This window comes from Medicago sativa, chromosome 6, assembly GCF_051527215.1.
Source record: "Medicago sativa cultivar Bolivia chromosome 6, Bolivia_mono, whole genome shotgun sequence".
Taxonomy (NCBI): Eukaryota; Viridiplantae; Streptophyta; class Magnoliopsida; order Fabales; family Fabaceae; genus Medicago; species Medicago sativa.
In genome coordinates, this window is record NC_140754.1 from 94,586,670 (window position 1) to 94,609,328 (window position 22,659).

General features: G+C 38.6%; 1 protein-coding gene across 1 annotated transcript; it reads right to left on the bottom strand.

Moving 5' to 3' along the window:
• Positions 1-416: 416 nt before the first annotated feature.
• LOC146918412 (uncharacterized) lies at positions 417-9,725 on the bottom strand. The gene is made up of 3 exons (XM_085722053.1): positions 9,333-9,725; positions 8,744-9,247; positions 417-470 (listed from the first exon to the last, which is right to left on the bottom strand). Exons 1-3 carry the CDS (start codon positions 9,723-9,725, stop codon positions 417-419), a joined length of 951 nt encoding a protein of 316 aa, XP_085578179.1.
• Between the last annotated feature and the right edge of the window lie 12,934 nt (positions 9,726-22,659).

The window sequence follows — 22,659 nt, forward strand, 5'->3', positions numbered from 1 at the left end:
GGCCGTGTGCGATCTCTTGTTACCTATATACATAAAAATTTTCTTCCTTCTTCCTCATTCTCAAACCACAACCTTCTTTCATCTTCTAAACCTCTCTCTAAACCTCCATAACTCTCAAACCTCAAACCTTCATATCTCCATCAAATCTTCACCAAATCACTCCATTCTTTCACTAAAACAATTCTAAACTTCATCCAAAACACAAATCACCAATCAAAAACAACTTTCATCCACCCAAACCAATAATTCACCAAAACCCTAATCTTTCAAAACCTAACCCAAACACCACAAATTCTCAACCAATCTCCATAACTAAACCCATCAACCTTACTTACACATCAAACCTAACCCTAAACCAATCCTTTCCACCAAAAATCTTCCCAAACCCTAAACCTTCAAACCAATTCAAACAAGGGTCACATGGCTTCAAGAAGAAGCGGTAAGGAGCCAGCAAGCTCTTCCGGTCCTCCCTCAAAGAAGCAAGCAAAAGTCAAGAATCATGGAATCCAGTTTAAGGATGACACCCAAAAGGCCAGGTATAAAAATCTTATTTCTAAAACCTTACATCCCTCTAGATATCCTAATTCTTATGATTTGAGTGTGCTAGGGCTTAGAGATGATGTTTTTAGGCTGATAGGAAGACTAGGTTGGACTGATATGTTAGAACCTATGGTGGGTTATGAGAACTTCACTTATGAATTTTTAAGCTCAATTGTTTTTACCAAAGATAGGTTGAATTTTGATAACCCTAATCATATAGTTGTTTTTCAGTTAATGAATGTTGATTATAATATGTCTCTCCAACACTTTTGTGAAGCCTTAGGTTTTGTCAATAAGGGGCATATTCATGATCATTGGGATGATAGCCTAAAATCGGATAACTATGACCCAGCTGCCTTTTGGACACGCATCACCGGCCTTGACACCTATGTCCCTAGAGCAAACAAAGCTAGCAACATTCACAACCTCGTACTTAGGTACCTTCAGAGGGTCATGGCTGGCACTATATGGGGTAGAACCGAGCTAGGAAACACTAGAACCGATGAGCTGTTCATGTTGTGGGCAATGCTCTACAACCACCCGGTTAACACTTGTTTTTATTTGATTGACTACCTAGACTCCATAGGTAATAAACCATCCGGTAAGGGTGACATAGTGGTGGGTGGCATCATTACATACATAGCTAGGTGTTTTGGTGTGAGTGAGGATGAAGGGATCAAACCAATTGAGGGAAACAATAAGCTCAATAGGGAAACCCTCATTGCTATGAATTTCATTAAACGACGTCCACCACTACATTACCAACTCAAGCTGAATGTGTGAATCATGTTTTTATTGCCTAACCCACCTCGGACTACCACCGAGGTGGAAGAAAATTGGTTGTATGTTGATGATGTGCAGGCTCTTGAGGAGCAAGAGGTTGATGAAGGAGAAGGTGCTAACTTGCACCATGATGAAGGAGAAGGTGCTAACTTGCACCATGAGGGAGAACACCATGGCCATGAAGCCGGTGAACTTAATGAAGACCAAAGATGGACATGGATTCATAATGATCGAGAGGATGAGCACCGAGCAACAAAGGCAAAGTGTTGAAATCTCCGGCCTTCGCAATGAAGTTCAAAGGGGCAACCGTGTCAATGATGAAAATAATGAGATGCTCTGTCGGATGATGCACCACCTCCAACTTCAAGGTCCTCCTTACAGACCTCAATAAACAAATGTGAGCTTTCCTCTTCCTCTCTTCCCTTCTTCTTCTTCTTCTTCTTCTCTCCCTAATTCTTCTTCTTCTACTCCTTCTTTCTTTCTTTCTTCTTCTTCTACTTCTTCTTCTTCTCTTTTAATTTCTTTTTCTTTGAATCATTGAGGACAATGATTCCCCTAAGTGTGTGTGTGTGTGTGTGGGGGGGGGGGGGGGGGCTAATAAAGTGTCTAGAGTCGTAGTGTTCCCAAACTCCCTTGAACTTTATTCTTTTGTTTTGTTTTTATAGCAAGATGCATGACTAGTAGCTTGTTTTTAATGTAAAATATGACATAAAATTTTTTTGTTTTGTCTCTTCTTTAAAGGTTGTTTCTTGTACTTGAAAGTAGTTTCTCGTGTTTCTTGTGTTCATGCTATACCCACATCTTGTTTTATTGTGAAAAATCTCCAATGAGAAAAGCACCCAGTTGCAATCTTTGAGCAAGTGTATGAATAAGTATTTTAAGGAGCACATTCTATCTTTAGTGTTAACTTAGACCCTTTAAAGTCTTCAGAGTAAAAGTAGTATAAGTTTGTGTGGGAAAATAATAAATTGTTCTTAATTGTTATATTCTTCTTAAATTGTTAATGATAAATGGGGCGGGAGATGAACACTCCAATGATAAAGGAGCTTCTGAAGAAGTTCAAACTTGAAGATTGTAAAGTGATGAACACTCCAATGCATCCTACGTGCAACCTGAGCAAAGAAGATGAAGGAGCTAAAGTAGATCAGAAGCTGTATAGAGGTATGATTGGTTCTTTGTTATACCTCACTGCATCTAGGCCAGATATTTTATTCAGTGTATGCTTGTGTGCAAGATTCCAATCAGATCCTAGAGAATCTCATATGACAGCTGTCAAGAGAATCTTCAGGTATTTGAAGGGAACAACTAATCTTGGACTCCTTTATAGGAAATCCTTAGATTATAAGCTGATTGGATTCTGTGATGCTGATTATGCTGGTGATAGGATTGAAAGAAAATCAACCAGTGGCAATTGTCAATTTCTGGGTGATAATCTTATATCCTGGGCTAGCAAAAGACAAACAACTATTGCTATGTCTACAGCAGAAGCAGAATACATTTCAGCTGCAAGTTGTTGTACACAACTACTTTGGATGAAACATCAGTTGGAAGATTATCAGATAACTGCTAACAGTATTCCCATTTATTGTGATAATACTGCTGCTATTTGTTTGTCTAAAAATCCAATTTTGCATTCAAGAGCTAAGCACATTGAAATCAAACACCATTTTATCAGAGATTATGTTCAAAAAGGAATTTTAGATATACAATTCATTGATACTGAAAATCAATGGGCTGATATATTTACTAAGCCTTTAACTGTTGAAAGATTTGATTTTATAAAGAAAAATTTGAACATGCACTTCGTGTCTGATTAAATGTTTGCTTGCTCCTGAATAGGATTTTAGGTTCTGAAGTTAGTTCAGAAGCGGTAGTCCATCAGAAGCTCTTTATTGAGGTTCTGAGGAAAACTCGCTTCTGATGATGACATCAGCATCTGAAGTCCAGAAGCTGGATTTGTTGCTTCTGAATAGTTGAATTAGTGGAAACGTTGGGAGTTACTTTTTAAAGTAACTTCTGGCCCACTAACTTGGTAGTTACTCTGTGAACTTCTTACGTGGCCTGTATGTGTTGGTGTATAACTAAAAAGGGCAATGATGATTTAATAGCTTTGAAAGTACTTTTCACGCGCCCCCAATTTTGTCATTAATGTTATGTTTGTTTGTCTCTTTTGAATTGCAATCGTTTTACTTTTAACACTTTGTCAATTCACACACTACTCACTCACAACAAACACATTTGCTCTCAAACCTTTTGCGAAGTAAGCGCATTCTCTCAAACTTAGAACCCTAAAATCTTCATCTTCTTCAAATCTTCGTCAATCATCAAATGGCATCATCAAGCTCGCAACGAGAAGATTCAGTATCTACTTCACGAATGGTACCTGAATATGACTACAGAGGAAGAAGCATGAAATTGGAAGAATGGGATTTGCAGGTTCAGATAGAGAATCCAGTGGACTTTGATTCTCTGGATTTTCATAGGTGTTCAATCAGAAGCTACTATGAAGAGCAAGGACTCATGGATTATTTCAGAATGTTGAATGGACCAACATATGAAGCTCTGGTTAGACACTTCTGGGTAAGAGCAAAATTTTACAACAAAGCGGCATCCTTAGCGGAGGAAAGTCAGATGGTGCTAATGTATCCTGAATTAGAAGGAAAAACTAGAGAAGAAATGGGTCTTGCGCCATTTGTTGAAGATGAAATCAGGTCCAGCATCTGTGGTATTCCATTAAGAATTGCACAATGGCACATAGAGTATGTTCTCAAGGCTGCAGCCTCTGGATACTACTCTGGAATTGATCTTTCAGATGCTGCTGAAAAACGCATTTGGAAGAAGCAAGCCAACTTGGTAATATACAATTCTGAGAAGGAGAAGAAATATGCTGAATTGAGCATGGAAACTAAGATGCTTCTGAAGATTCAGAATGAGAACCTGTTTCCAAGTGGTGACTGTGTGAAACCAAACCTAGCTCAGAAGGTCTTTCTCCAGCACTTCATCAAGAAGGAAAAGGTGAATGTGCCCAAATACATGTTCAAGTACTTGGTAGAGTGTTTGAAACAGAGTCAGCTACTGGATAAACCCTGGGTTCCTTATGGAAGACTACTCTCAGAGATATTCTATCAAGGAGGTATCTTGGACAGTCTCAGTCAATCACAAGGCTTCACAGATCAGCTACTTGACACAAAAGCTGGAAAATTCATTAATGCTCATACTCTTTTGAATATGAAGCTAATCAGTGAAGTCACCAAACTTCAAACTGATTTAAGTGAATCACTTGTTAAGTCTGATCTTATGAAGGACTTTCCACCCATCTGCAAGAAGGATCCCATTGAAGTGCAGATGTACTATATCAAGGAACATTTTGAGGCAACCAATGAGAGAATCAGATTAGAAGATATTCCAGAGGAAATGTATGGTGGTGCTCTGCCACGAGCCAGAGGCAGAAAATCAAAAAGGAAGATGACTGCTGAGCAATATCTAGAGGTTGAACAACCTGCTAAAAAGGCAAAAGTTGCTGCTGACAAGCTCAAAATTGGTAGTTCATCAGTACCTTCTATTGAAGAAGCCATTGAAGACATGGACTCCAGGATGATCATGGGTGTTGACATTTCTCTTGATCAACCTGCTATACCAAAGAGGAAGAGAAAGCCAGCCTTGAGGAGAACCAAGGATTTTCCTCATATCACCTTAAGAGCTCAAGCTGCTTCTGATTTGAAGTTAAAAGAGTTACAAGAGAAGAAAGCAGCTGCTGAAAAAGTTCTGGAAATTGCTGCTGAGCTGCGAGAGTCTGTAGTTTCAGAAGCCAAGCAACTGTTGCAGATGTCCAGTGAATCTGCTAAAGAGGATTCTGATCCTGAACCAGAAAAGGTAATTAATATATCATCAGATTCCGCATCCGCATCATTATCAGATTCTGATAATTCTGATGATGATGTACCCCTAGCTAAACTTTTTCAAAAACCAGTAAAAAGCCAATCAACATCAACCAAAACCAACGATAAGCCCTCTTCGTCAACTTCTTATGAACCAGTTGGCCACATAATTAATGAGAAGTTAGCTGAACTGGCTGAGCAGAGAGAAAGAGTCATTGATTCTATCTTTCGCCTTAACCCTCAACCCCTTTGCATTCAACCTCTCAACATGATTCCTCCTGAAAATGTTGAGTCCACCTCAGAAAAAGCCTCTGAAACAACTCCAGAAGCAACTGCTTCTGAAAATGTTGCTTCAGAAAACCCCCATCAACAAACACCTGAACCACATAAACCCACAACACCCCCTCAATCACCAATAGCTATCATTGACCCCCAACTCAACAATCAAACAACAACTTCACCACATCAACCATCAACTGAAACCGAATTTCAACCTTTACCTGAACACTCTCCTGAACCAACTCCCATGGATGTTGACATCTCTCTAGTCAATGTTCAAGCCTCAACCTCCACCACACACATTGATTCTGACCAGCCCTCATCTTCAAACACACAAACACACCTTACTATTCTAGTTCCTAACCCTATTCAAGATTTAGAAATCAGTGATTCTGATCTTGAAACCCTTGATCATCCCCCCACAAACATCCTGGAATCTGGATATATTAATTCTGAGCTTCTGACAATCTTGAGTCAGATGCATAATCTGGTGGATCAAAGAAGGACAATTGATCTCACAGGTGCATATGAAGACTCCTGGGCATCTCTTCAGAACCGGGCAGCTGGGGTTATTGAAGAAATCAAGGCCAAATGCATCAGAGTCAAGCAAGCTTCAGTCAGAAGGGTAATGGAGCATGTGAATCAGAGTCTGAGAGTAAGAAGCTCTACACTGCTCCTGGCAAACCAGCCTTTCTTCTTTGAAACGGATTACTTGACCAGAGAAGCAAGGCTGTGTAAGCTTCTGAAGAAACAGATGGCACAGCAGCAGCAAGATGCCAGAGAAAGGGAACAAGCTCTTCTTCAGAGGCAACAACAACTTGAAGAATTGTTGAAGAAGAAGATTGAAGAAATGGAAGAGATGAAGAAACAACAACAAACCAACCCTTAGTTGCACACCCTTGTGTTTTTCTTTGTTTGTTGTTTGTTTTAAAATTTCTTAGTCCTTGCTTCTGAAATCATCTTGTCTTATTTCTTTTGCTTCTGAATGCTTACTGATTCTGACTGTTTAGCTGCTTCTGACAATTGAATATACATGATTTTTTTTTTGCTCTGATTTATTTAGTTCATTGCTTAATATACTCTCTCACGTTTGAGTTTTTTTCTCATATCTTTTTGTCTTTTGTGCTTAGATTTATTTTAATTTTTTTTTATAATGACAAAAGGGGGAGTATATGTGACAAGTATTTAAAGGCTCTGAGCCCCATTAATGACATTTGAATTTTTTGAAAAACTTCTATCATTTTTTACCTTATTGGTATAGGCTATGAACGAAAGAAGGAGTATCAAAATTCAAGTAAAATTAATTGAACCATTCTTCTTATCTATAAGTTAATTCTTTCAATGATTCAATTTTGCTTTTAAGCTCTGATAATAATTATTGCGCGCAAAATGAATTTAATTAACCTGGATAGAACTTAGGGGGAGCTTACAAACCTCACCTTAAAGACTATCAGACTCAGGGGGAGTTTGAGCTTACAAACCTCAGATTCTGAGCTTACAAACCTCAGAACCCCAAGTCAACTTGTTAATTAGATTAACAACAATTGATCAATTTTAAATACTTTTGTTTGTCATCATCAAAAAGGGGGAGATTGTTGGAACAAAATGTGTTTGACAATGAACCTTAAAGAGTTTTGATGATAACAAGGTATTAAAAATTGTAAATTGGACTAGCTAATATTTGTTCAAGTGTACAGGACCATAATTATAAAGTTACATCATCAGTGGTTCTGAATGAGCAAATAAAGAGCTATGGAAACAACAAAAATTTGAAGCTTGGACGCTCCTGAAGGCAACTTGCTCCTGAAAAAAAAAAAACGCTCCTGAAGTCAGGCTGCTCCTGAAGAAATAGCGCTCCTGAAGTAAGCTGCTCCTGAAGAATAGTGCTCCTGAAGACAAGAGGTCCAGAAGTCATCATCAGAAGCTGCATCATCAGAAGCTGCAGAAGTCATCTCATCAGAAGCTGCATCATCAGAAGCTGCATCATCAGAAGCTGCATCATCAGAAGCTGCCTCATCAGAAGCCATTTCACCAGAAGCTGAATATCAACTGGATTTGCAAAGAATCAAGAATTGAAGAATTATCAATGCAAAAGCTGTCTATTGGATTCGAAAACACAAACAAAGGATTAGTGGAGTTTGCAACGGTCATTTCAAAGGTGTTTGAAGGTGTGTGTTTGCAATTTGGACGAAAGCGTTGACATTGTACTTTGTACGAATTGTACAACCACGTTCTCCACTACTCTGTTTTGTGTCTGCGCTTCAAGACAAGAAAACAGCTCCAGAATACGGTCTCGCCTGCATAGATGTTCCTTTGGATAAGGAATGGATTTCAAATTTGTTCTTCATAGGACAACAACCAAATCAGGCAAAAGATCATTGGTGAAAGATCAAGCTTCAACAACGACTCTTTGGTGTGCTGGCAATTTCACAACGTCTCTTTCACACCTCTATATAAAGGAGTGAAGACCTAGAGAATTGGTAATGCAAGAACGCTGAACGAAAGACTCACAAGATTTTCACAAGTACCAAACCTCTGCTGAAATTGTTCTGCATTCACTTAGAATTTCTGTGTCTCAAAGTCATATTTTAGAAATTCTTAAGTCCATTGATTCTGTATCTGATTTGTATTGTGAGCACCTCTGATTGTATATCAAGTGTTCAAACTTAAACAATTTTCTGTGTAATTTTGTTTAGTTAGGAAGTCTCTTGCAGTTGTGCTTGAGCAGGAAGTCTCTTGATTGTATTCTTGAGCAAAGGAAGTCTCTTGCTTGTGTGCTTGAGCATTGGAAGTCTCTTGCTTGTGTGCTTGAGCATTTGTAATCAGATATTACTCATAGTGAAATCTCCTTGGAAGTGCAAGGGGGACTGGACTACTTCCGGATTGTGGAAGGAACCAGTATAATTGCTTTGTGTCGTTCTTCTTCTCTCTCTCTGTTTTATTCCGCTGCATTTAGATTCTGATCATCACTTCAGAAGCTATCTCACTTAGCTTCTGATCAGTGTATTCAGTTGTTTAGAGAAACGAAGAATTTTTCAAAACACAATTCAACCCCCCTTCTTGTGTTTTTCTCACCTTCAAACTTGTATGGTCTTTCTAGACTCATCATATTTGTTTTGAAGTGTTTCTTTTTCTGATTTTATATCATAAAGTTCTTTGATTAAAGAATGACATATATTAGTTAAAAAGTTTGAGTCATATAAGAGACTATCTATTTTACTTTCAAGATCTTTATAAAAAGAATTAGTTTTATAGATAATTACCTCTTCTTCATCATCTGATTGAGCCATCAATCCCATGTTGGCTTCTTCATCTTCTTGAGGTTCTGTCTCATCTAAGTCATCCCAAGTGATCATTGCCTTCTTCTTGAAGGGAGGTTTCCTTTGCACCTTTTTGATGTCAGGACATTCACTTTTGTAGTGTCCAGTTTTGTTGCATCCAAAACAAGTGACTTGGCTTTTGTCAGCTTCAGTTTTGGTGCTATTGTTGGTGTTTGGAAACTTTTTTCTGATCTGATTTCTTCTCAACGTCATTCTTTGAATTCTTTTAGAGATTAGTGCAAGTTCATCTTCAGCTTCTTCTTCATGAACTTCTTCTGACTCTTGTGGTTCTTGCACATCATCATCAGCTACTGATGAGGTTTGCTGAGATGCTTTCAAGGCAAGTGTTTTTACCTTCTTTACTGGTTTGTCTCCTTGAAGTACAACTTCATGAGCTCTCAGTGATCCAATGAGATCTTCCAGGTTCATAGATTTTAAATCTTTGGCCTGAGTAATTGCAGTGACCATAGGTCTCCACACACTTGGAAGACATCTTAATATTTTTTTTTATTCTATCATGAGTAGAATATGCCTTTCCAAGAGATCTCATTTCATTTACTATTGTAGTAAATCTAGCATACATCTCATCAATGGTTTCATTTTCACTCATTTCAAAGACTTCAAATTTTCTGACTCCAATGTCAATTCTAGTTTCTTTGACATGAGATGTACCCTCATGATGTATTTTCAAGGTATCCCATACCTCTTTAGCATTCTTACATTCATCAACTCTTTCACTTTCTTCCATGGTTAGTGCACATGATAGAAAGAGTCTAGCTTTAGAGTTTAACAATACCTGAGCTTTTTCATCTGTTGACCATGCACTCTTTTCTTTGACAGCTCCTTCTTTGGTTGTTGGAACAAAGTCTCCATCTGTGATGACTGTCCACATATCATTGTCTTGAGATCTGAGAAAGAGTTCCATCTTGCCTTTCTAGAAGTAGTAGTTTGATCCATCAAAAAGTGGTGGTCTGTTTGATGATCCTCCTTCAGCTATGTACTTGACTTTAGACATGCTTCCTGAATCTTTTCTCTAACACTTGTTTAAGTGTTCAAACCCTTAGAACCAGGCTCTGATGCCATTTGAAGTAGATAAAATGACTAGGAAGGGGGGTTTGAATTGTGACCCTTTAAAAATTATCCTGAAACTTAAAAGTGATTCTCAAGTAGTTTACTTGGAATAGTTAAGTTAACTTTCTGACTTCAGAACGTTCTGAAGTTCATACACAAAAACTGTTTAATAAGATAAGTGTGTAAGTGTGTGTTGTGTATACTGAAATTAAAGAGTATAGGGAAGAAAGAAAGAACACACAGAGAGTTATAGTGGTTCACCCAATGTGGGTTAGTCCACTCCTCACAATCTTGTGAGAGTTTCCACTATGATGCTTGAGATAACCTTTCATGTCCTGCACCTTACAATCTTTGTTCAACTGAACAATTACAAACCTGTATTCTCTAAGCCTCAGCAGGCTTGCACCTTCTTGCTAAGTTAACCACTTAGACTTTTACAACCTTTGCTCAAACTAACACTTTAGTACCCCTAAAGTTAGATGAGACTTTGTTACAATTTGTATGGAGGATGAATGTTTATGAATCAAACAGAAGAGGAGGAAGAAGAAGTTATCTATGAAAGAGATAACAGAGAGAATTGATTTACACTATAAAGAAGGTAAAAAGAGCCTTCAGTGATGATCAATTTAATTGCAAGAGCTTCAAACAAATTTAAGTTGTTTTCTTGTATGCTTTGCAATGGTGCAAGTTTTGCTGAGCCTTTGATCTATATTTATAGAGTCTTGGGGCTCATATAGCCGTTGTAGGGTGTCCAATGGTGTTATGCCATGTGTTCTGGGTCCCACAAGCTTTAACTTGAAATTCTGGGCAAACATTCTGATCTCTGATGAACATCAGAATGTTGTTGCGTTCATGATGATCTTCATCTGGGTTCATCATGATCTTCATCTGAGTTCATCATATATGAATGAACATATGAAGATTTGGGCATGTCATATGCTTTTCATATGAATTTCGGGGAAATAACCAAAGTATGGGCTTTTCCACATACATCAGAATGTTCCTTACCCAGATCTGCCTAGGGACTGGTGCAGGAAGATATAGTGGGATTCTGCATCTTCATACACATGCTTTGATGGATTGTGTGGTCCTTGTTCTGTACCAACTCCCATGCGTGTTTATATCTGATTGAACAAGACAGATTTGCTTTGCTTTGGCTTTTTGCTTTTAACCTACTGTAATGTTCATAAAGTAAGCATGTGTTGAGCTGAACATTCTGATCATCAGAATGTTCCATTTGTTTCACTTAGGATGATTTGTAAGACTACCATTTGATGTAATCAAATCCTAATAGTGAAACGCAATGAAGAGCAGTGTTATTAACATCTAGGATGATATTCCCTTGTGAAATATTCCTAGTACATCAATGTTCATAGTCTTAAATGAACATTGAGTATCCTTTTTGACATAATCCTTGTATATGCCTTTAATGCTTGATTGATCCGTGCAAATGTACTTTCCTGGACATGTCTTTATGTTACATGTGCCTTGCATGACCTTGATCATTGTTCTTGAGATTCTTGGCTTGTGTACGAACAACCTTCTGATCTCTGTCTGAACATTCTGATCTTCGAGCAACATTCTGATCTAACTTTTTGACCTCAGTGTTAGATCTTGAATTCAAATGTCCTTTGATTTCTTGATTCTTGGTATGATTTAAACCTTGTTCCTGTCTTAGTAAAACACTCAAGAGCACAAGTTAAATACCAAGGAATTAATCAAAGTCCATTAATTCTTTAATCATATTGGTTTATTATCTTTAAAATTAATTAGGGATTTTGCCTCAACAACTAAGGTGAGGAAGACTCCAGTTTTAATGTTGAAGGAGGATGAAAGAAGGCCGAGGCTAGAGAGGAATAACAATGTTACGTTTCTGGATGTTGATGAAGACGGCAAGGTTACTAGGGTGTCTGAGAGTGAGACAGACCGTTTGGAGAAGCCATCTAAGGCTGTAGCATTGGAGGGACAGATGGCTAATGTTATTAAGCTTCAATATCAATCAGATCAACACGACCGCGATTGGGCTAGTGCGGGTATTGTGGCGACGGTTTATTCAGGTGAGTCTATTTTATCTATTCAGCAACGGGTGGAAGATGCTGGTTTTATTAATATGGGTGTCATTCTGATGGGCGGTGATAGAGTCTTTATTCGTGGTAGTAATAATGAGAATGTTTGGGAGGTATATAATTTAGCAAAGGATTTTTTTGGGATGTTCCTATCGGACGTGCATAAATGGTCCTCGAAGAAGTTACGGTATGAACGCGGTGCTTGGTTACGTGTTTATGGGACACCGGCTCATGCATGGAATATAAATTTCTTCAAGCTTTGTGCTTCGGAATGTAGTAAATTTGTTAAAACTGATGACTGTACTCTTGATAGGGGACGAATTGATTATGCCCGTGTTCTCATTACCACTACTTCTTTGGAAGTGTTGAATGTCACAACGGATGTGCTGGTTGATGGTTCCATGTTTCCTATTAAATTGGTCGAGGAATGGGGGTGGAATCTAGGTGAGGATGCTTTCCTTACGGAGGAAAATAATGAACAGAGTTCGCTTAAAGACGAAGGTTTTGATAATTTCGACGGTCATGATATTGAAGGGGATGGAGGGGACGTCGAAGCTATACTTGATGATTTACGTAATGATTGGAGAAGCATGAAGCACCTGATCCTATTATCTCATCTGTGAAGCACGACACATATACAGAAGTGGTTCAAGAATTAAAAATGAGAGTGGCGCCTATTGCTCAAAAAAATGATAACGTAACTGCACCAAGCAGCATGCAGGCAGCAACGCCTGCACAAAGCTTTTCAGCACCTCAATTTGTAAGTGCTGGTCCCGTATTGGCAGGATGTAAAAATAATCCTTCTTGTGGAGATATTAATAAAAATGAATCTTTGAAGCAAATCACCAACACAGTAGCGCATGAAGAGTTGGAAGCAACAACGATGCATCTTGGTAATGAACCTTTACAAGTTCTTGCACCACATAGCTTTCAGGCAGCAACAAAGGTACAAGGTCAGAAGTTACACGTTGGCTCATCAAAGGCAGGGAGTAGTAAAAAGATTATTCCCTCTTCTGGAGTTACCGTTAAAAATAAAGGTGGTGGGTTCAGGTATTCATCTCGCAATTTAAAAAAGAGTAGCAAGGATGCCTGCTAAAGATAGGGAGGAAATTTTAAAAATATTGAAAAAACGAGCAAAGGAACAAAAAGCTAGATTTATATCTAATTCTAGTAGAAAAAAAGGTGCTGTAACATCTAATTCATCAAAACTAGATTCAACTACTTCACTATCTTCAGTAAACAAGGACTTGGAGCACTGGGTGTCGTTACAGAGTGGTATGGAGGCGAAGGACAAGGATGTGTGTGATATTGGGGAGGTGTTAGGTTTGAAGTTTAAGGAGGAAAACAAGAAAAAATTTAATATGCTATCGAAGGAGGGTCGGAGGGAGCTTAGAGAAGAGGTGGGGAGGATTTTGGCAAAAGGAGTGTCTGGAGGGAGTGGAGGTCGTAGTTAGTAGGTATTGATTGGTGGTTGAGGTTGGGGTGTGGGAAGTTAAAAATGAAAATTATTTCATATAATGTGAGGGGTCTTGGTGGTTTTGAGAAAAGAAGCGAGGTTAGGAGAATGTTGTCTGAAAAAAAGCCTTTTGTTTTGTGTTTACAAGAAACGAAGTTAACGGTAGTGGATGATTTGCTACTTCAGTCATTATGGCCGAACCCGTCGGTGGGATTTTCTTTTCAAGCGTCAGTCGGGGCATCTGGTGGTATTTTGACGGCGTGGGACCGTAATGTTGTTGATATTTGGTCTACGATATTGGTGATTCGTGGGAGAGTTATCCAGACTGGTCATGAATTCATTATTGCAAATGTGTATGCACCTTGTGACACGGCGGCCAAACAGTTGTTGTGGGATACGCTACTGCCTTTCGTGATACACAATAATAATGCAAATTTGTGTCTTTGCGGTGACTTTAATTCTATCAAATATCCGAAGGAGAGGAAAGGTCGGGGCACTATTTTTCGTCAACATGATTCCGATATTTTTAATAAATTCATTGATGATGGGTTTTTGGAGGATTTGCCGATTTGTGGTAGATTATTCACTTGTATCGCGATGATGGGTATTCGATGAGCCGCCTGGATAGATTTTTGTTGTCAATAAATTGGTGCTCTGTTTGGCCGAATAGTGTTCAAGTGGCAAACCAAAGGGGCCTTTCCGATCATGTTCTGTTGGTGTGATAGGTCAAACCGCAAGTGCACGGTCTATCGAAGTAGTAGTAAAAGAGAGTATCGTTCTGCTAGGGAGTTATGAATTCAATTAACTTTTAATAAGGATTAGATGAGGGTTTAAGATTATAAAGTAGTGATTTTTTAATAAGAAAATAACAATAATAAAATAAAAGGAGCCTTAGGATTATTGGTTCATCATAATAACAAGTCCTTCACTAGCCAAGACTTTAACTTCTAATTTCATGTTTTACACCTTAATTTCAAAAGACCGGTTTCCCTTAGCCCCTCACCTTTCCGATCAAGTTCGGTGAAAGTTTACCCCTAGCAACCAAGCCTATTTCGCTGACTTGATTACTAGAAGAAGCTTATAGGATTGAAACTATACATGTCTCAAGAATTGCAAATACTATTTCGCTGCCTTTGCAATTCTTGTCTAGATTCACTTGTTCCAATATCAAAGCTCCGCTTTCGCATTATGAATTGATATTTGAGATGATGGATTAACAATTATCAAACCCTCCACTTTCGTTTCCACAGTTTGATAATGGTTAATTCATGTTAAAACGGTGAATCTAGATTAGAAATTACGGTTACATGAAATTAGGGTTAAAGCTTGGTTCGATTAGGATTATGTTATTAGACTTATCCAACAATCCCAAGACAAGAAGAGTCTACTCACTAACGTTCATTGTAGACATAGAGAAGAAGGAGAAGAAGAAGAAGAAAATAAAGTAAAAGTGAACTTTTATTCCAAGAACAAAAGATGAATATTTGTGATGGCTAGCTACTCTATTTATAGTTTACATTCGACTTAAAATCTAAGCAACTAATCACTAGAATGTTCCACAAGAAACTAATAGGTAGCTTGTCCTCAAAGCAAAAGTAGCAAAAGGGTAAAAGGGGCGTGTGCCAAGCTTCTATTGGTTGGCTTCATATTCTTGTATCAAATCTTCATATTTTGGTGAAAGATGTTCAAATTCTTTGCACAAGATATTTTTGTATGAGATCTTCATATTTTTGGCATGAATTCTTGCATAATATATTTTTATATGAGATCTTCATATTTTCAGCTCCAATTCTCCTTTCTTTTGCTCCAAGACTCCATCTTTCAAATATTTGTTCCTAAAATAAAATAACTTGCAATTGAAGTAAAATAGTTCTAGAAGGAAATAAAAACATATTAAATCTAAATAAAATAAACTTTAAATATTAATTAAAAGACACTAATTAATGACTAATTATTGACTCATCATGGTGTTGTCTGTGGATGTAGCTAATTGGGGACCGCGTCCTCTTCGTATGTTAAAATGCTGGGCGAACTTTCCTGGATACTCACAGTTTGTTCGGGACAAGTGGATTTCTTTCATATTGATGGGTGGGGTGGTTTCGTCTTGAAAGAGAAGCTAAAATTGATAAAAGGTAGTTTAAAGGAGTGGCACCAGAGTCATTCTCAGAATCTGGAGAGCAAATGTCTAGCAGTGAAGGATCGAATGTCTTATTTAGACATTAAGGGTGAGACAAATGTACTTGATGAGGAGGAAGTTGCCGAGCTAAATGACTTGTCTGTGAATTTGCACTCATTATCACGATTACAGACTAGTATAAGGTGGCAGCAGACGCGTCTTAACTGGTTAAAGGAGGGAGATGCTAACACAAGATTTTTTAACGGGATCATGTCTTCTAGGAGGCGCCATAATGCTATACATTTATTACAAGTCAATGGGGCACAAGTTGAGGGAGTTCAAAATATTCGTGCTGCTGTTTATTGTCATTTTTTTTTGCTCTTTACAAAGCCGTTAGTATGGATCGGCCAAGGGTGGAAAATTTACAATTTAACTATTTGACTATGGCGGAGTCGAGTAATCTTATTCGACCATTTACTAGGGATGAGGTGAGACAGACGGTTTGGGACTGCGACAGTTTTAAGAGCCCAGGGCCAGACGGGATCAGTTTTGGTTTTATAAAGCAATTATGGTCGAAAATGAAGGATGACTTTCTGCGTTTTGTGTCTGAATTTCATCGGAATGGGCGGTTGACTAAGGGGATAAATGCCACTTTTATTGCTCTTATTCCCAAGGTTGACATTCCTCAAAGTTTAAATGACTTTCGCCCTATATCATTGGTAGGATGTCTATATAAGGTGTTGGCTAAGATTCTTGCCAACAGACTTCGAGTTGTTATTGGAAGTGTGGTCTCAGATTCACAGTCAGCCTTTGTTAAGGGGAAACAAATTTTAGACTGTATTTTGGTGGCAAATGAGGCGGTTGATGATGCTCGTCGCCTTGATAAGGATATGTTGCTCTTTAAGGTTGATTTTGAAAAAGCTCACGACTCGGTTGACTTAAAATACCTGGAGGCAGTTATGGTTGACTTATGTCAGAATGTGTAGGTATGGCCCATCGAGAGAGGCCTGCAACAAGGCGATCCTTTGTCTCCGTTTCTATTTTTACTCGCTGCTGAAGGTTTTAATGTTCTTATGTCGTCGTCCATAGAGGCAGGTTTGTTTCACGGTTATCATGTGGGTCAAGGTACTGGACTTTGTCTTTCTCATTTACAATTTGCTGACGACACTTTGATTATTGGTAAAAAAATGTTGGGCGAATGTGCGGTCTATACGGGCTGTGCTTTTGATTTTTGAACACTTGTCTGGTCTCAAGGTGAATTTCCAAAAAAGCTTATTGACTGGAGTGAATGTATCTGATACCTGGTTGAAAGAGGCATCTCTATTGTTGAATTGTCGAGTTGGGACTTTTCCATTTGTGTATTTGGGCCTTCCTATCGGAGGGGATTCCCGTAGGTTGGATTTTTGGAAACCGATTGTGAACAATATTATCTCTCGATTGTCGAACTGGAAAAGCAAATTTCTCTCATTTGGTGGTCGCTTGATCCTCCTAAAATCTGTCCTATCATTTCTTCCGGTTTACTTTATTTCCTTCTTCAAGGCTCCCGCAGATATAATTTCTTCTATCGAATCTTTACTTAAAATTTTTTTTTGGGGGGTATGTGAGGATTATAAAAAAATTGAGTGGGTTGATTGGGATTCTGTCTGTTTACCGCAGGAGGAAGGAGGTTTAGGTGTTAGAAGGTTAACAGAATTTAATATTGCTTTGCTAGGGAAGTGGTGTTGGCGTATGTTGGTTGATAAGTATGGTTTATGGTACAAGGTCTTAAAGGCAAGGTACGTGGAGGAGGGTGGGAGGTTGAAGGATGGGGGTAGGGAGAGTTCGGTGTGGTGGCGGATGATGACTGGCATTCGTCAGGGTGTCGGGTTAGGAGTAGGGGACTGGTTTGGTGATAATGTGCGTAGGGTGGTTGGTAGTGGTGATAGGACATTTTTTTGGACTGATAACTGGGTGGGAGGAGTGCCTTTAAAGGTGCAATTCCCTCGATGATTTGATTTAGCCGTTGAAAAGTGGGTGACGGTGAAGGAGATGGAGGGTAGGGGATGGATGGACGGGGGCGGTGCCTGGGAGTGGAGCAAACGTCTATTGGCTTGGGAGGAGGAGTCTGTTACAAATTTATCTTTCTTGCTGCATGATATTGTTTTGCAGGACCGTGCTCCCTGAAGGTGAGAAAAACACAAGAAGGGGGGTTAAATTGTGTTTTGAAAAATTCTTCGTTTCTCCTAAAAACTGAACACACTGGTCAGAAGCTAAGTGAGACAGCTTCTGAAGTGATAATCAGAATCTGAACGCAGCGGATAAAAACAGAGAGAGAGAAGAAGAAAGACACAAAGCAATTATACAGGTTCCTTCCACAATCCGGAAGTAGTCTTGTCCCCCTTGCACTTCTAAGGAGAGTTCACTAAAATGTAATATCTGATTACAATTGCTCAAGCACACAAGCAAGAGACTTCCTTTGCTCAAGCACACAAGCAAGAGACTTCCTTTGCTCAAGAACACAATCAAGAGACTACTATGCTCAAGCACAACTGCAAGAGACTTCCTAAACAAACAAAATTACACAGAAAATTGTTTGATGTTGAACACTTGATATACAATCAGAGGTGCTCACAATACAAATCAGATACAGACTCTAAGACTTAAGAATTTCTAAGATATGACTTTGAGAGACAGAAATTCTAAGTGAATGCAGAACAATTTCAGCAGATTTTTGGCACTTGTAAAAATGTTGATAGTCTTTCGTTCAGCACTACCAAAACCTTAAGTCTTCACTCCTTTATATAGAGGTGTGAAAGAGACGTTGTGAAATTGCCAGCACATCAAAGAGTCGTTGTTGAAGCTTGATCTTTCACCAATGATCTTTTGCCTGATTTGGTTGTTGTCCTATGAAGAACCAATTTGAAATCCATTCCTTATCCAAAGGAACATCTTTGCAGGCGAAGCCGTATTTTGGAGCTATTTTCTTGTCTTGTAGTGTGGACATAAAACAAAGTAGTGGAGAAGATGGTTGTACAGTTCGTACAAGGTACAATGTCAACGCTTTCGTTTCTTTTGCAAGCAAATGCCTTCAAATACTTTTGAAATGACCATTGTAAAGTTCCACTAGTCTTCTGCTATCCTTTGATGAATTTCGATCCATGAAACAACTCTTGAATCCTTGAATTTTGCAAATTCAGTTGATCTTCAGCTTCTGGTGAAATGGCTTCTGATGAGGCAGCTTCTGATAATGCAGCTTCTGATGATGACGTGGTGCTTCAAGACCTCTAGTCTTCAGGAGCACTAGTCTTCAGGAGCACTTGACTTTAGAAGCGTTTTTCTCTCTTCAGGAGCAGCTTGCCTTCAGGAGCGTCTAAGCTTCAATTTTTTCTTCAGTACCAATTAATGATGTAACTTTTTAACTATGGTCCTGTACACTTGAATAAATATTAGCTAGTCCAATTTATAATTTTTAATACCTTGTTATCATCAAAATTCTTTAAGGTTCATTGTTAAACACATTTTGTTCCAACAATCTCCCCCTTTTTGATTATGACAAACAATGGTATTTAAAAATTGATAAATTGTTGTTAACCTAATTAACGAGTTGACTTTGGGGTTCTGAGGTTTGTAAGCTCAGAGTCTGAGGTTTGTAAGCTCTAACTCCCCCTGAGTCTGATAGTCTTTAAGGTGAGGTTTGTAAGCTCCCCCTAAGTTCTATCCAGGTTAATTAACTTCATTTTTGCGCATAATAATAATACAATCAGAGCTTGAATGAGATTGAACGAAATAGATTAGAAATAAGAAGAATGGTTCAATTAATTTTATTTGAAATTTGATACTTCCCCTTTTTGATACACCCCATTTTACGTAAAACAAAAAAAGATAGAAATTTTTCAAATATTATTAATGGGGCTCAGAGCCTTTAAATACTATCACATATACTCCCCCTTTTGTCATTAACAAAAAAAACAAAAAGAAGAGATGAGAAAAATATAAACTAAAGGTTTAGAGCAAAATCATATAATTAAAGCATATTAACCATCTTCAAAACTAATCAGAGCATAGCAAACAATATTATCAGAGCAAACACTAATACACATGATATAAACAATCATATTATTCAGAAGCGAAAAGAGTTCAGAAGCATAAGGTAATCAGAAGTGAAAACTAAGTCAGAAGCAGAAATAAACAACATATATTCAGAAGTAGAAAGAAACAAAAACAAGCTATAGGTGTGCAACTAAAGGTTTGGCTTGTTTTGATTCTCTAAAATCTTCTTCAGAATCTCTTGAGTTTCATTATATTTTTGATCCATTTCTGACTTGTTCTTCTCTTCTCTGATTTTAGCTTGTTCCATATCAGCTTCCAACTTCATCAGCTTCAGCTTCTGCTCTTGTAGCTCTGTTTCTAGCTCTCTATTCCTTTCCTTCAGCACTATGTTCTCCTGAACTAGAGCCAGATCAGGTGCAACATTTTTCAGGTTAATCTTGGAAAGGGAAGTTAAGTCCAGATCCTTGGGATGAATGTAGTTAGGAAGAAAATCTTCAGGTTCTCTTCCTCTGATACTTAGTGGATTCTTCTCCCAAGTAACAAGGACTTCTATGTCTCCAGAGCTTTCTTCCACCCCATTTAGCCAATCTTCCAGTTTCTGCTTAGCTTGCTCTTGAGCTTCTATGCAGGAATCATGCAGAGCTGAAATCAGATTGACCACTCTTTCCTTAATCCTTTTCCACTGCTTCTGATAGCTGATTTTGTGACCCAAGTTACTTCTACCTTCTATCAGCTTCAGTACCTCAGAAGTTATGTCTTCCCACACATCTTGCAATATATGAGAGTCCAGGAATATGGTGGGTGGTGAAGGTTGTTTGGAAGGTTTAGGAGGGGCTATGGGAACAATGGCTTGGCTAGTTGTTGGTTGGTCATTTGTGGTTAAAGGTTGGCTATATGATGGTTGGTCAGCAATGGGGTATATAATCATGTCAGAGGTATGATCATCTTGATCATCCTCAGAATCAAAATCCATATCAGATACATCAGTGTAGTGGGTGACCTTAACAATTTGAACTGGTAAAGGAGTGAAGGTTGATTGGGTTGGCTCAAGAACAAGTTGTTCAGGAGCAACTGGTTTAGTTGGGATATGTTCAGGAACAATGGGTTCAGGAACATTAGGTTTGGAAACTGTTTGTTCAGGAACAGTAGGTTCAGGAACATCTGGTTTAGGAACAAAAGATTGTTGTTGTGGTGATGATGAAGTTTGAGGTTCAGGTTGTTGTTGTTGGGGGCTTTCTGAAATGACTTTTTCAGAAGCAGATGCTTCAGAAGCCATTTCAGAGGCTGTTTCTGAGTTAAGGTTGAACTCATCAGGTACAATTGTGTTGAGAGGTTTGATGTTTAAAGGTTGAGGATGATGGCGGATAATACTATTAATGACTTGGTTTCTTCTCTCATACATTTCAACTAACTTTTGATCAATCACATGACCAAAAGGCTCATAAGAGCTTGTCTGAGAGGGCTTTTTGTAAGGTTTGGTTGATGTTGACTGGCTTTTTACTAATTTAGGGTAGCGGAGACCTATGCGTTTATCATCATCAGAGTCAGAAGATGATGATGATGATGTTTCTAAAGAGGATGAAGAAGTGTTGCTGGATATCTCATGTATTACAGGTTCAATGTGAGAAGGAACATTACCTGTTGTAGACGCTTCTGAACAGCCAGCTGTTCTCTTCTGATCATCTTCAGCAGTGGCAGGAGCCATCAGTAGTTGTGAAGCTTCTGACATTGCAATCGCTTGAAGTTCAATAGCGATCTCCAGAGCTTTTTCCACTGCTTCAACAACTCCAGATGCAGCAGTAGTAGTTTCTGCTTCCTTAAAAACATGAGGAAAGTCCTTGATCCTCCATACCGCTTGCTTCCTCTTTTTATTTGGTATTGCAGGTTGATCAGGAGCAACCAAAGAAGCAGCAACTTCTTCAATTGATGGTATTGCAGAACCACCAATCTTGAGCTTATCAGAAGCAACTTTTGCTTTCTTATCAGATTTTTCAACGTCTAAATACTCTTCTGCAGTCATCTTCCTCTTCGACTTTCTGCCTCTAGCACGTGGCAGAGCACCACCAAACATTTCTTCAAGTACATCTTCCAGCCTGATGACCTTATTTGTTGTTTCAAAGTGATCCTTGATGAAATACATCTGCACATCAAGAGGATCCTTTTTGCAGATGGGTGGAAAGTCTTTCATGAGATCAAACTTGGCACTGGATTCACTCAAGTCAATATCAAGCTTGGTGACATTGCTGATAAGCTTCATATGCTTGAGTGTATACACATTGATGAATTTCCCAGTCTTAGTGTTAAGCAGCTCATCTGTGTAGGCTTCAACACTGCTTAGTCTGTCCAAAACACCTCCTTGATAAAAGCCTTCCATAACGTACCCAGGGTCTATCCTGCAACTGACTCTTTTTCAGACAATCTATCAAATACTTGAACATGTATTTTGGGACGTTCACCTTCTCCTTCTTGATAGAGTGCTGGAGAAAAACTTTATGTGCCAAATTAGGTTTATCACCTGCACCTTTTGGGAGCAGATTCTCATTCTGAATCTTCAGAAGCAACTTCTTTTCAGTGCTTAGATCAGCATACTTTCCTTCCTTCGTGGAATTGTATATAACCATGTTTGCTTTTTCTTTCCAAAAGCGTTCATCAGATGAGCTTGAAAGATCAATTCCTGAATATTTCCCAGAAGCTTCTACACCGAGTACAGCTTCTATCTGCCATTCTGCAATCCTTACTGGAATACCACAAATACTTGACCTGATTTCAATGCAAGTAAATGGCTCAAGTCCCATTTCTTCTCTAGTCTTCCCTTTTAGACTAGGATAGAGTAAAACCTTCTCCCTCTCTTCAGCTTCTGAGGTAGCTTTATCATAAACCGTAGCTCTCACCCAGAAGTGCCTAACCATGGCTTCATATGTTGGTCCATTCAACATACTGAAGTATTGCATAAGGCCTTGTTCTTCATAAAAATTTCTGATCCAACAATTATGAAAGGCTAACGAAGAAAAATCCACCGGATTTTCTATCTGAACTTGTAGTTCCCATTCTTCCAGTTTCATGGATCTTCCTCTGAAATCATAGGCAGGGGCCTCTTGTGCAGTAGCTTCTGAAGGATTCT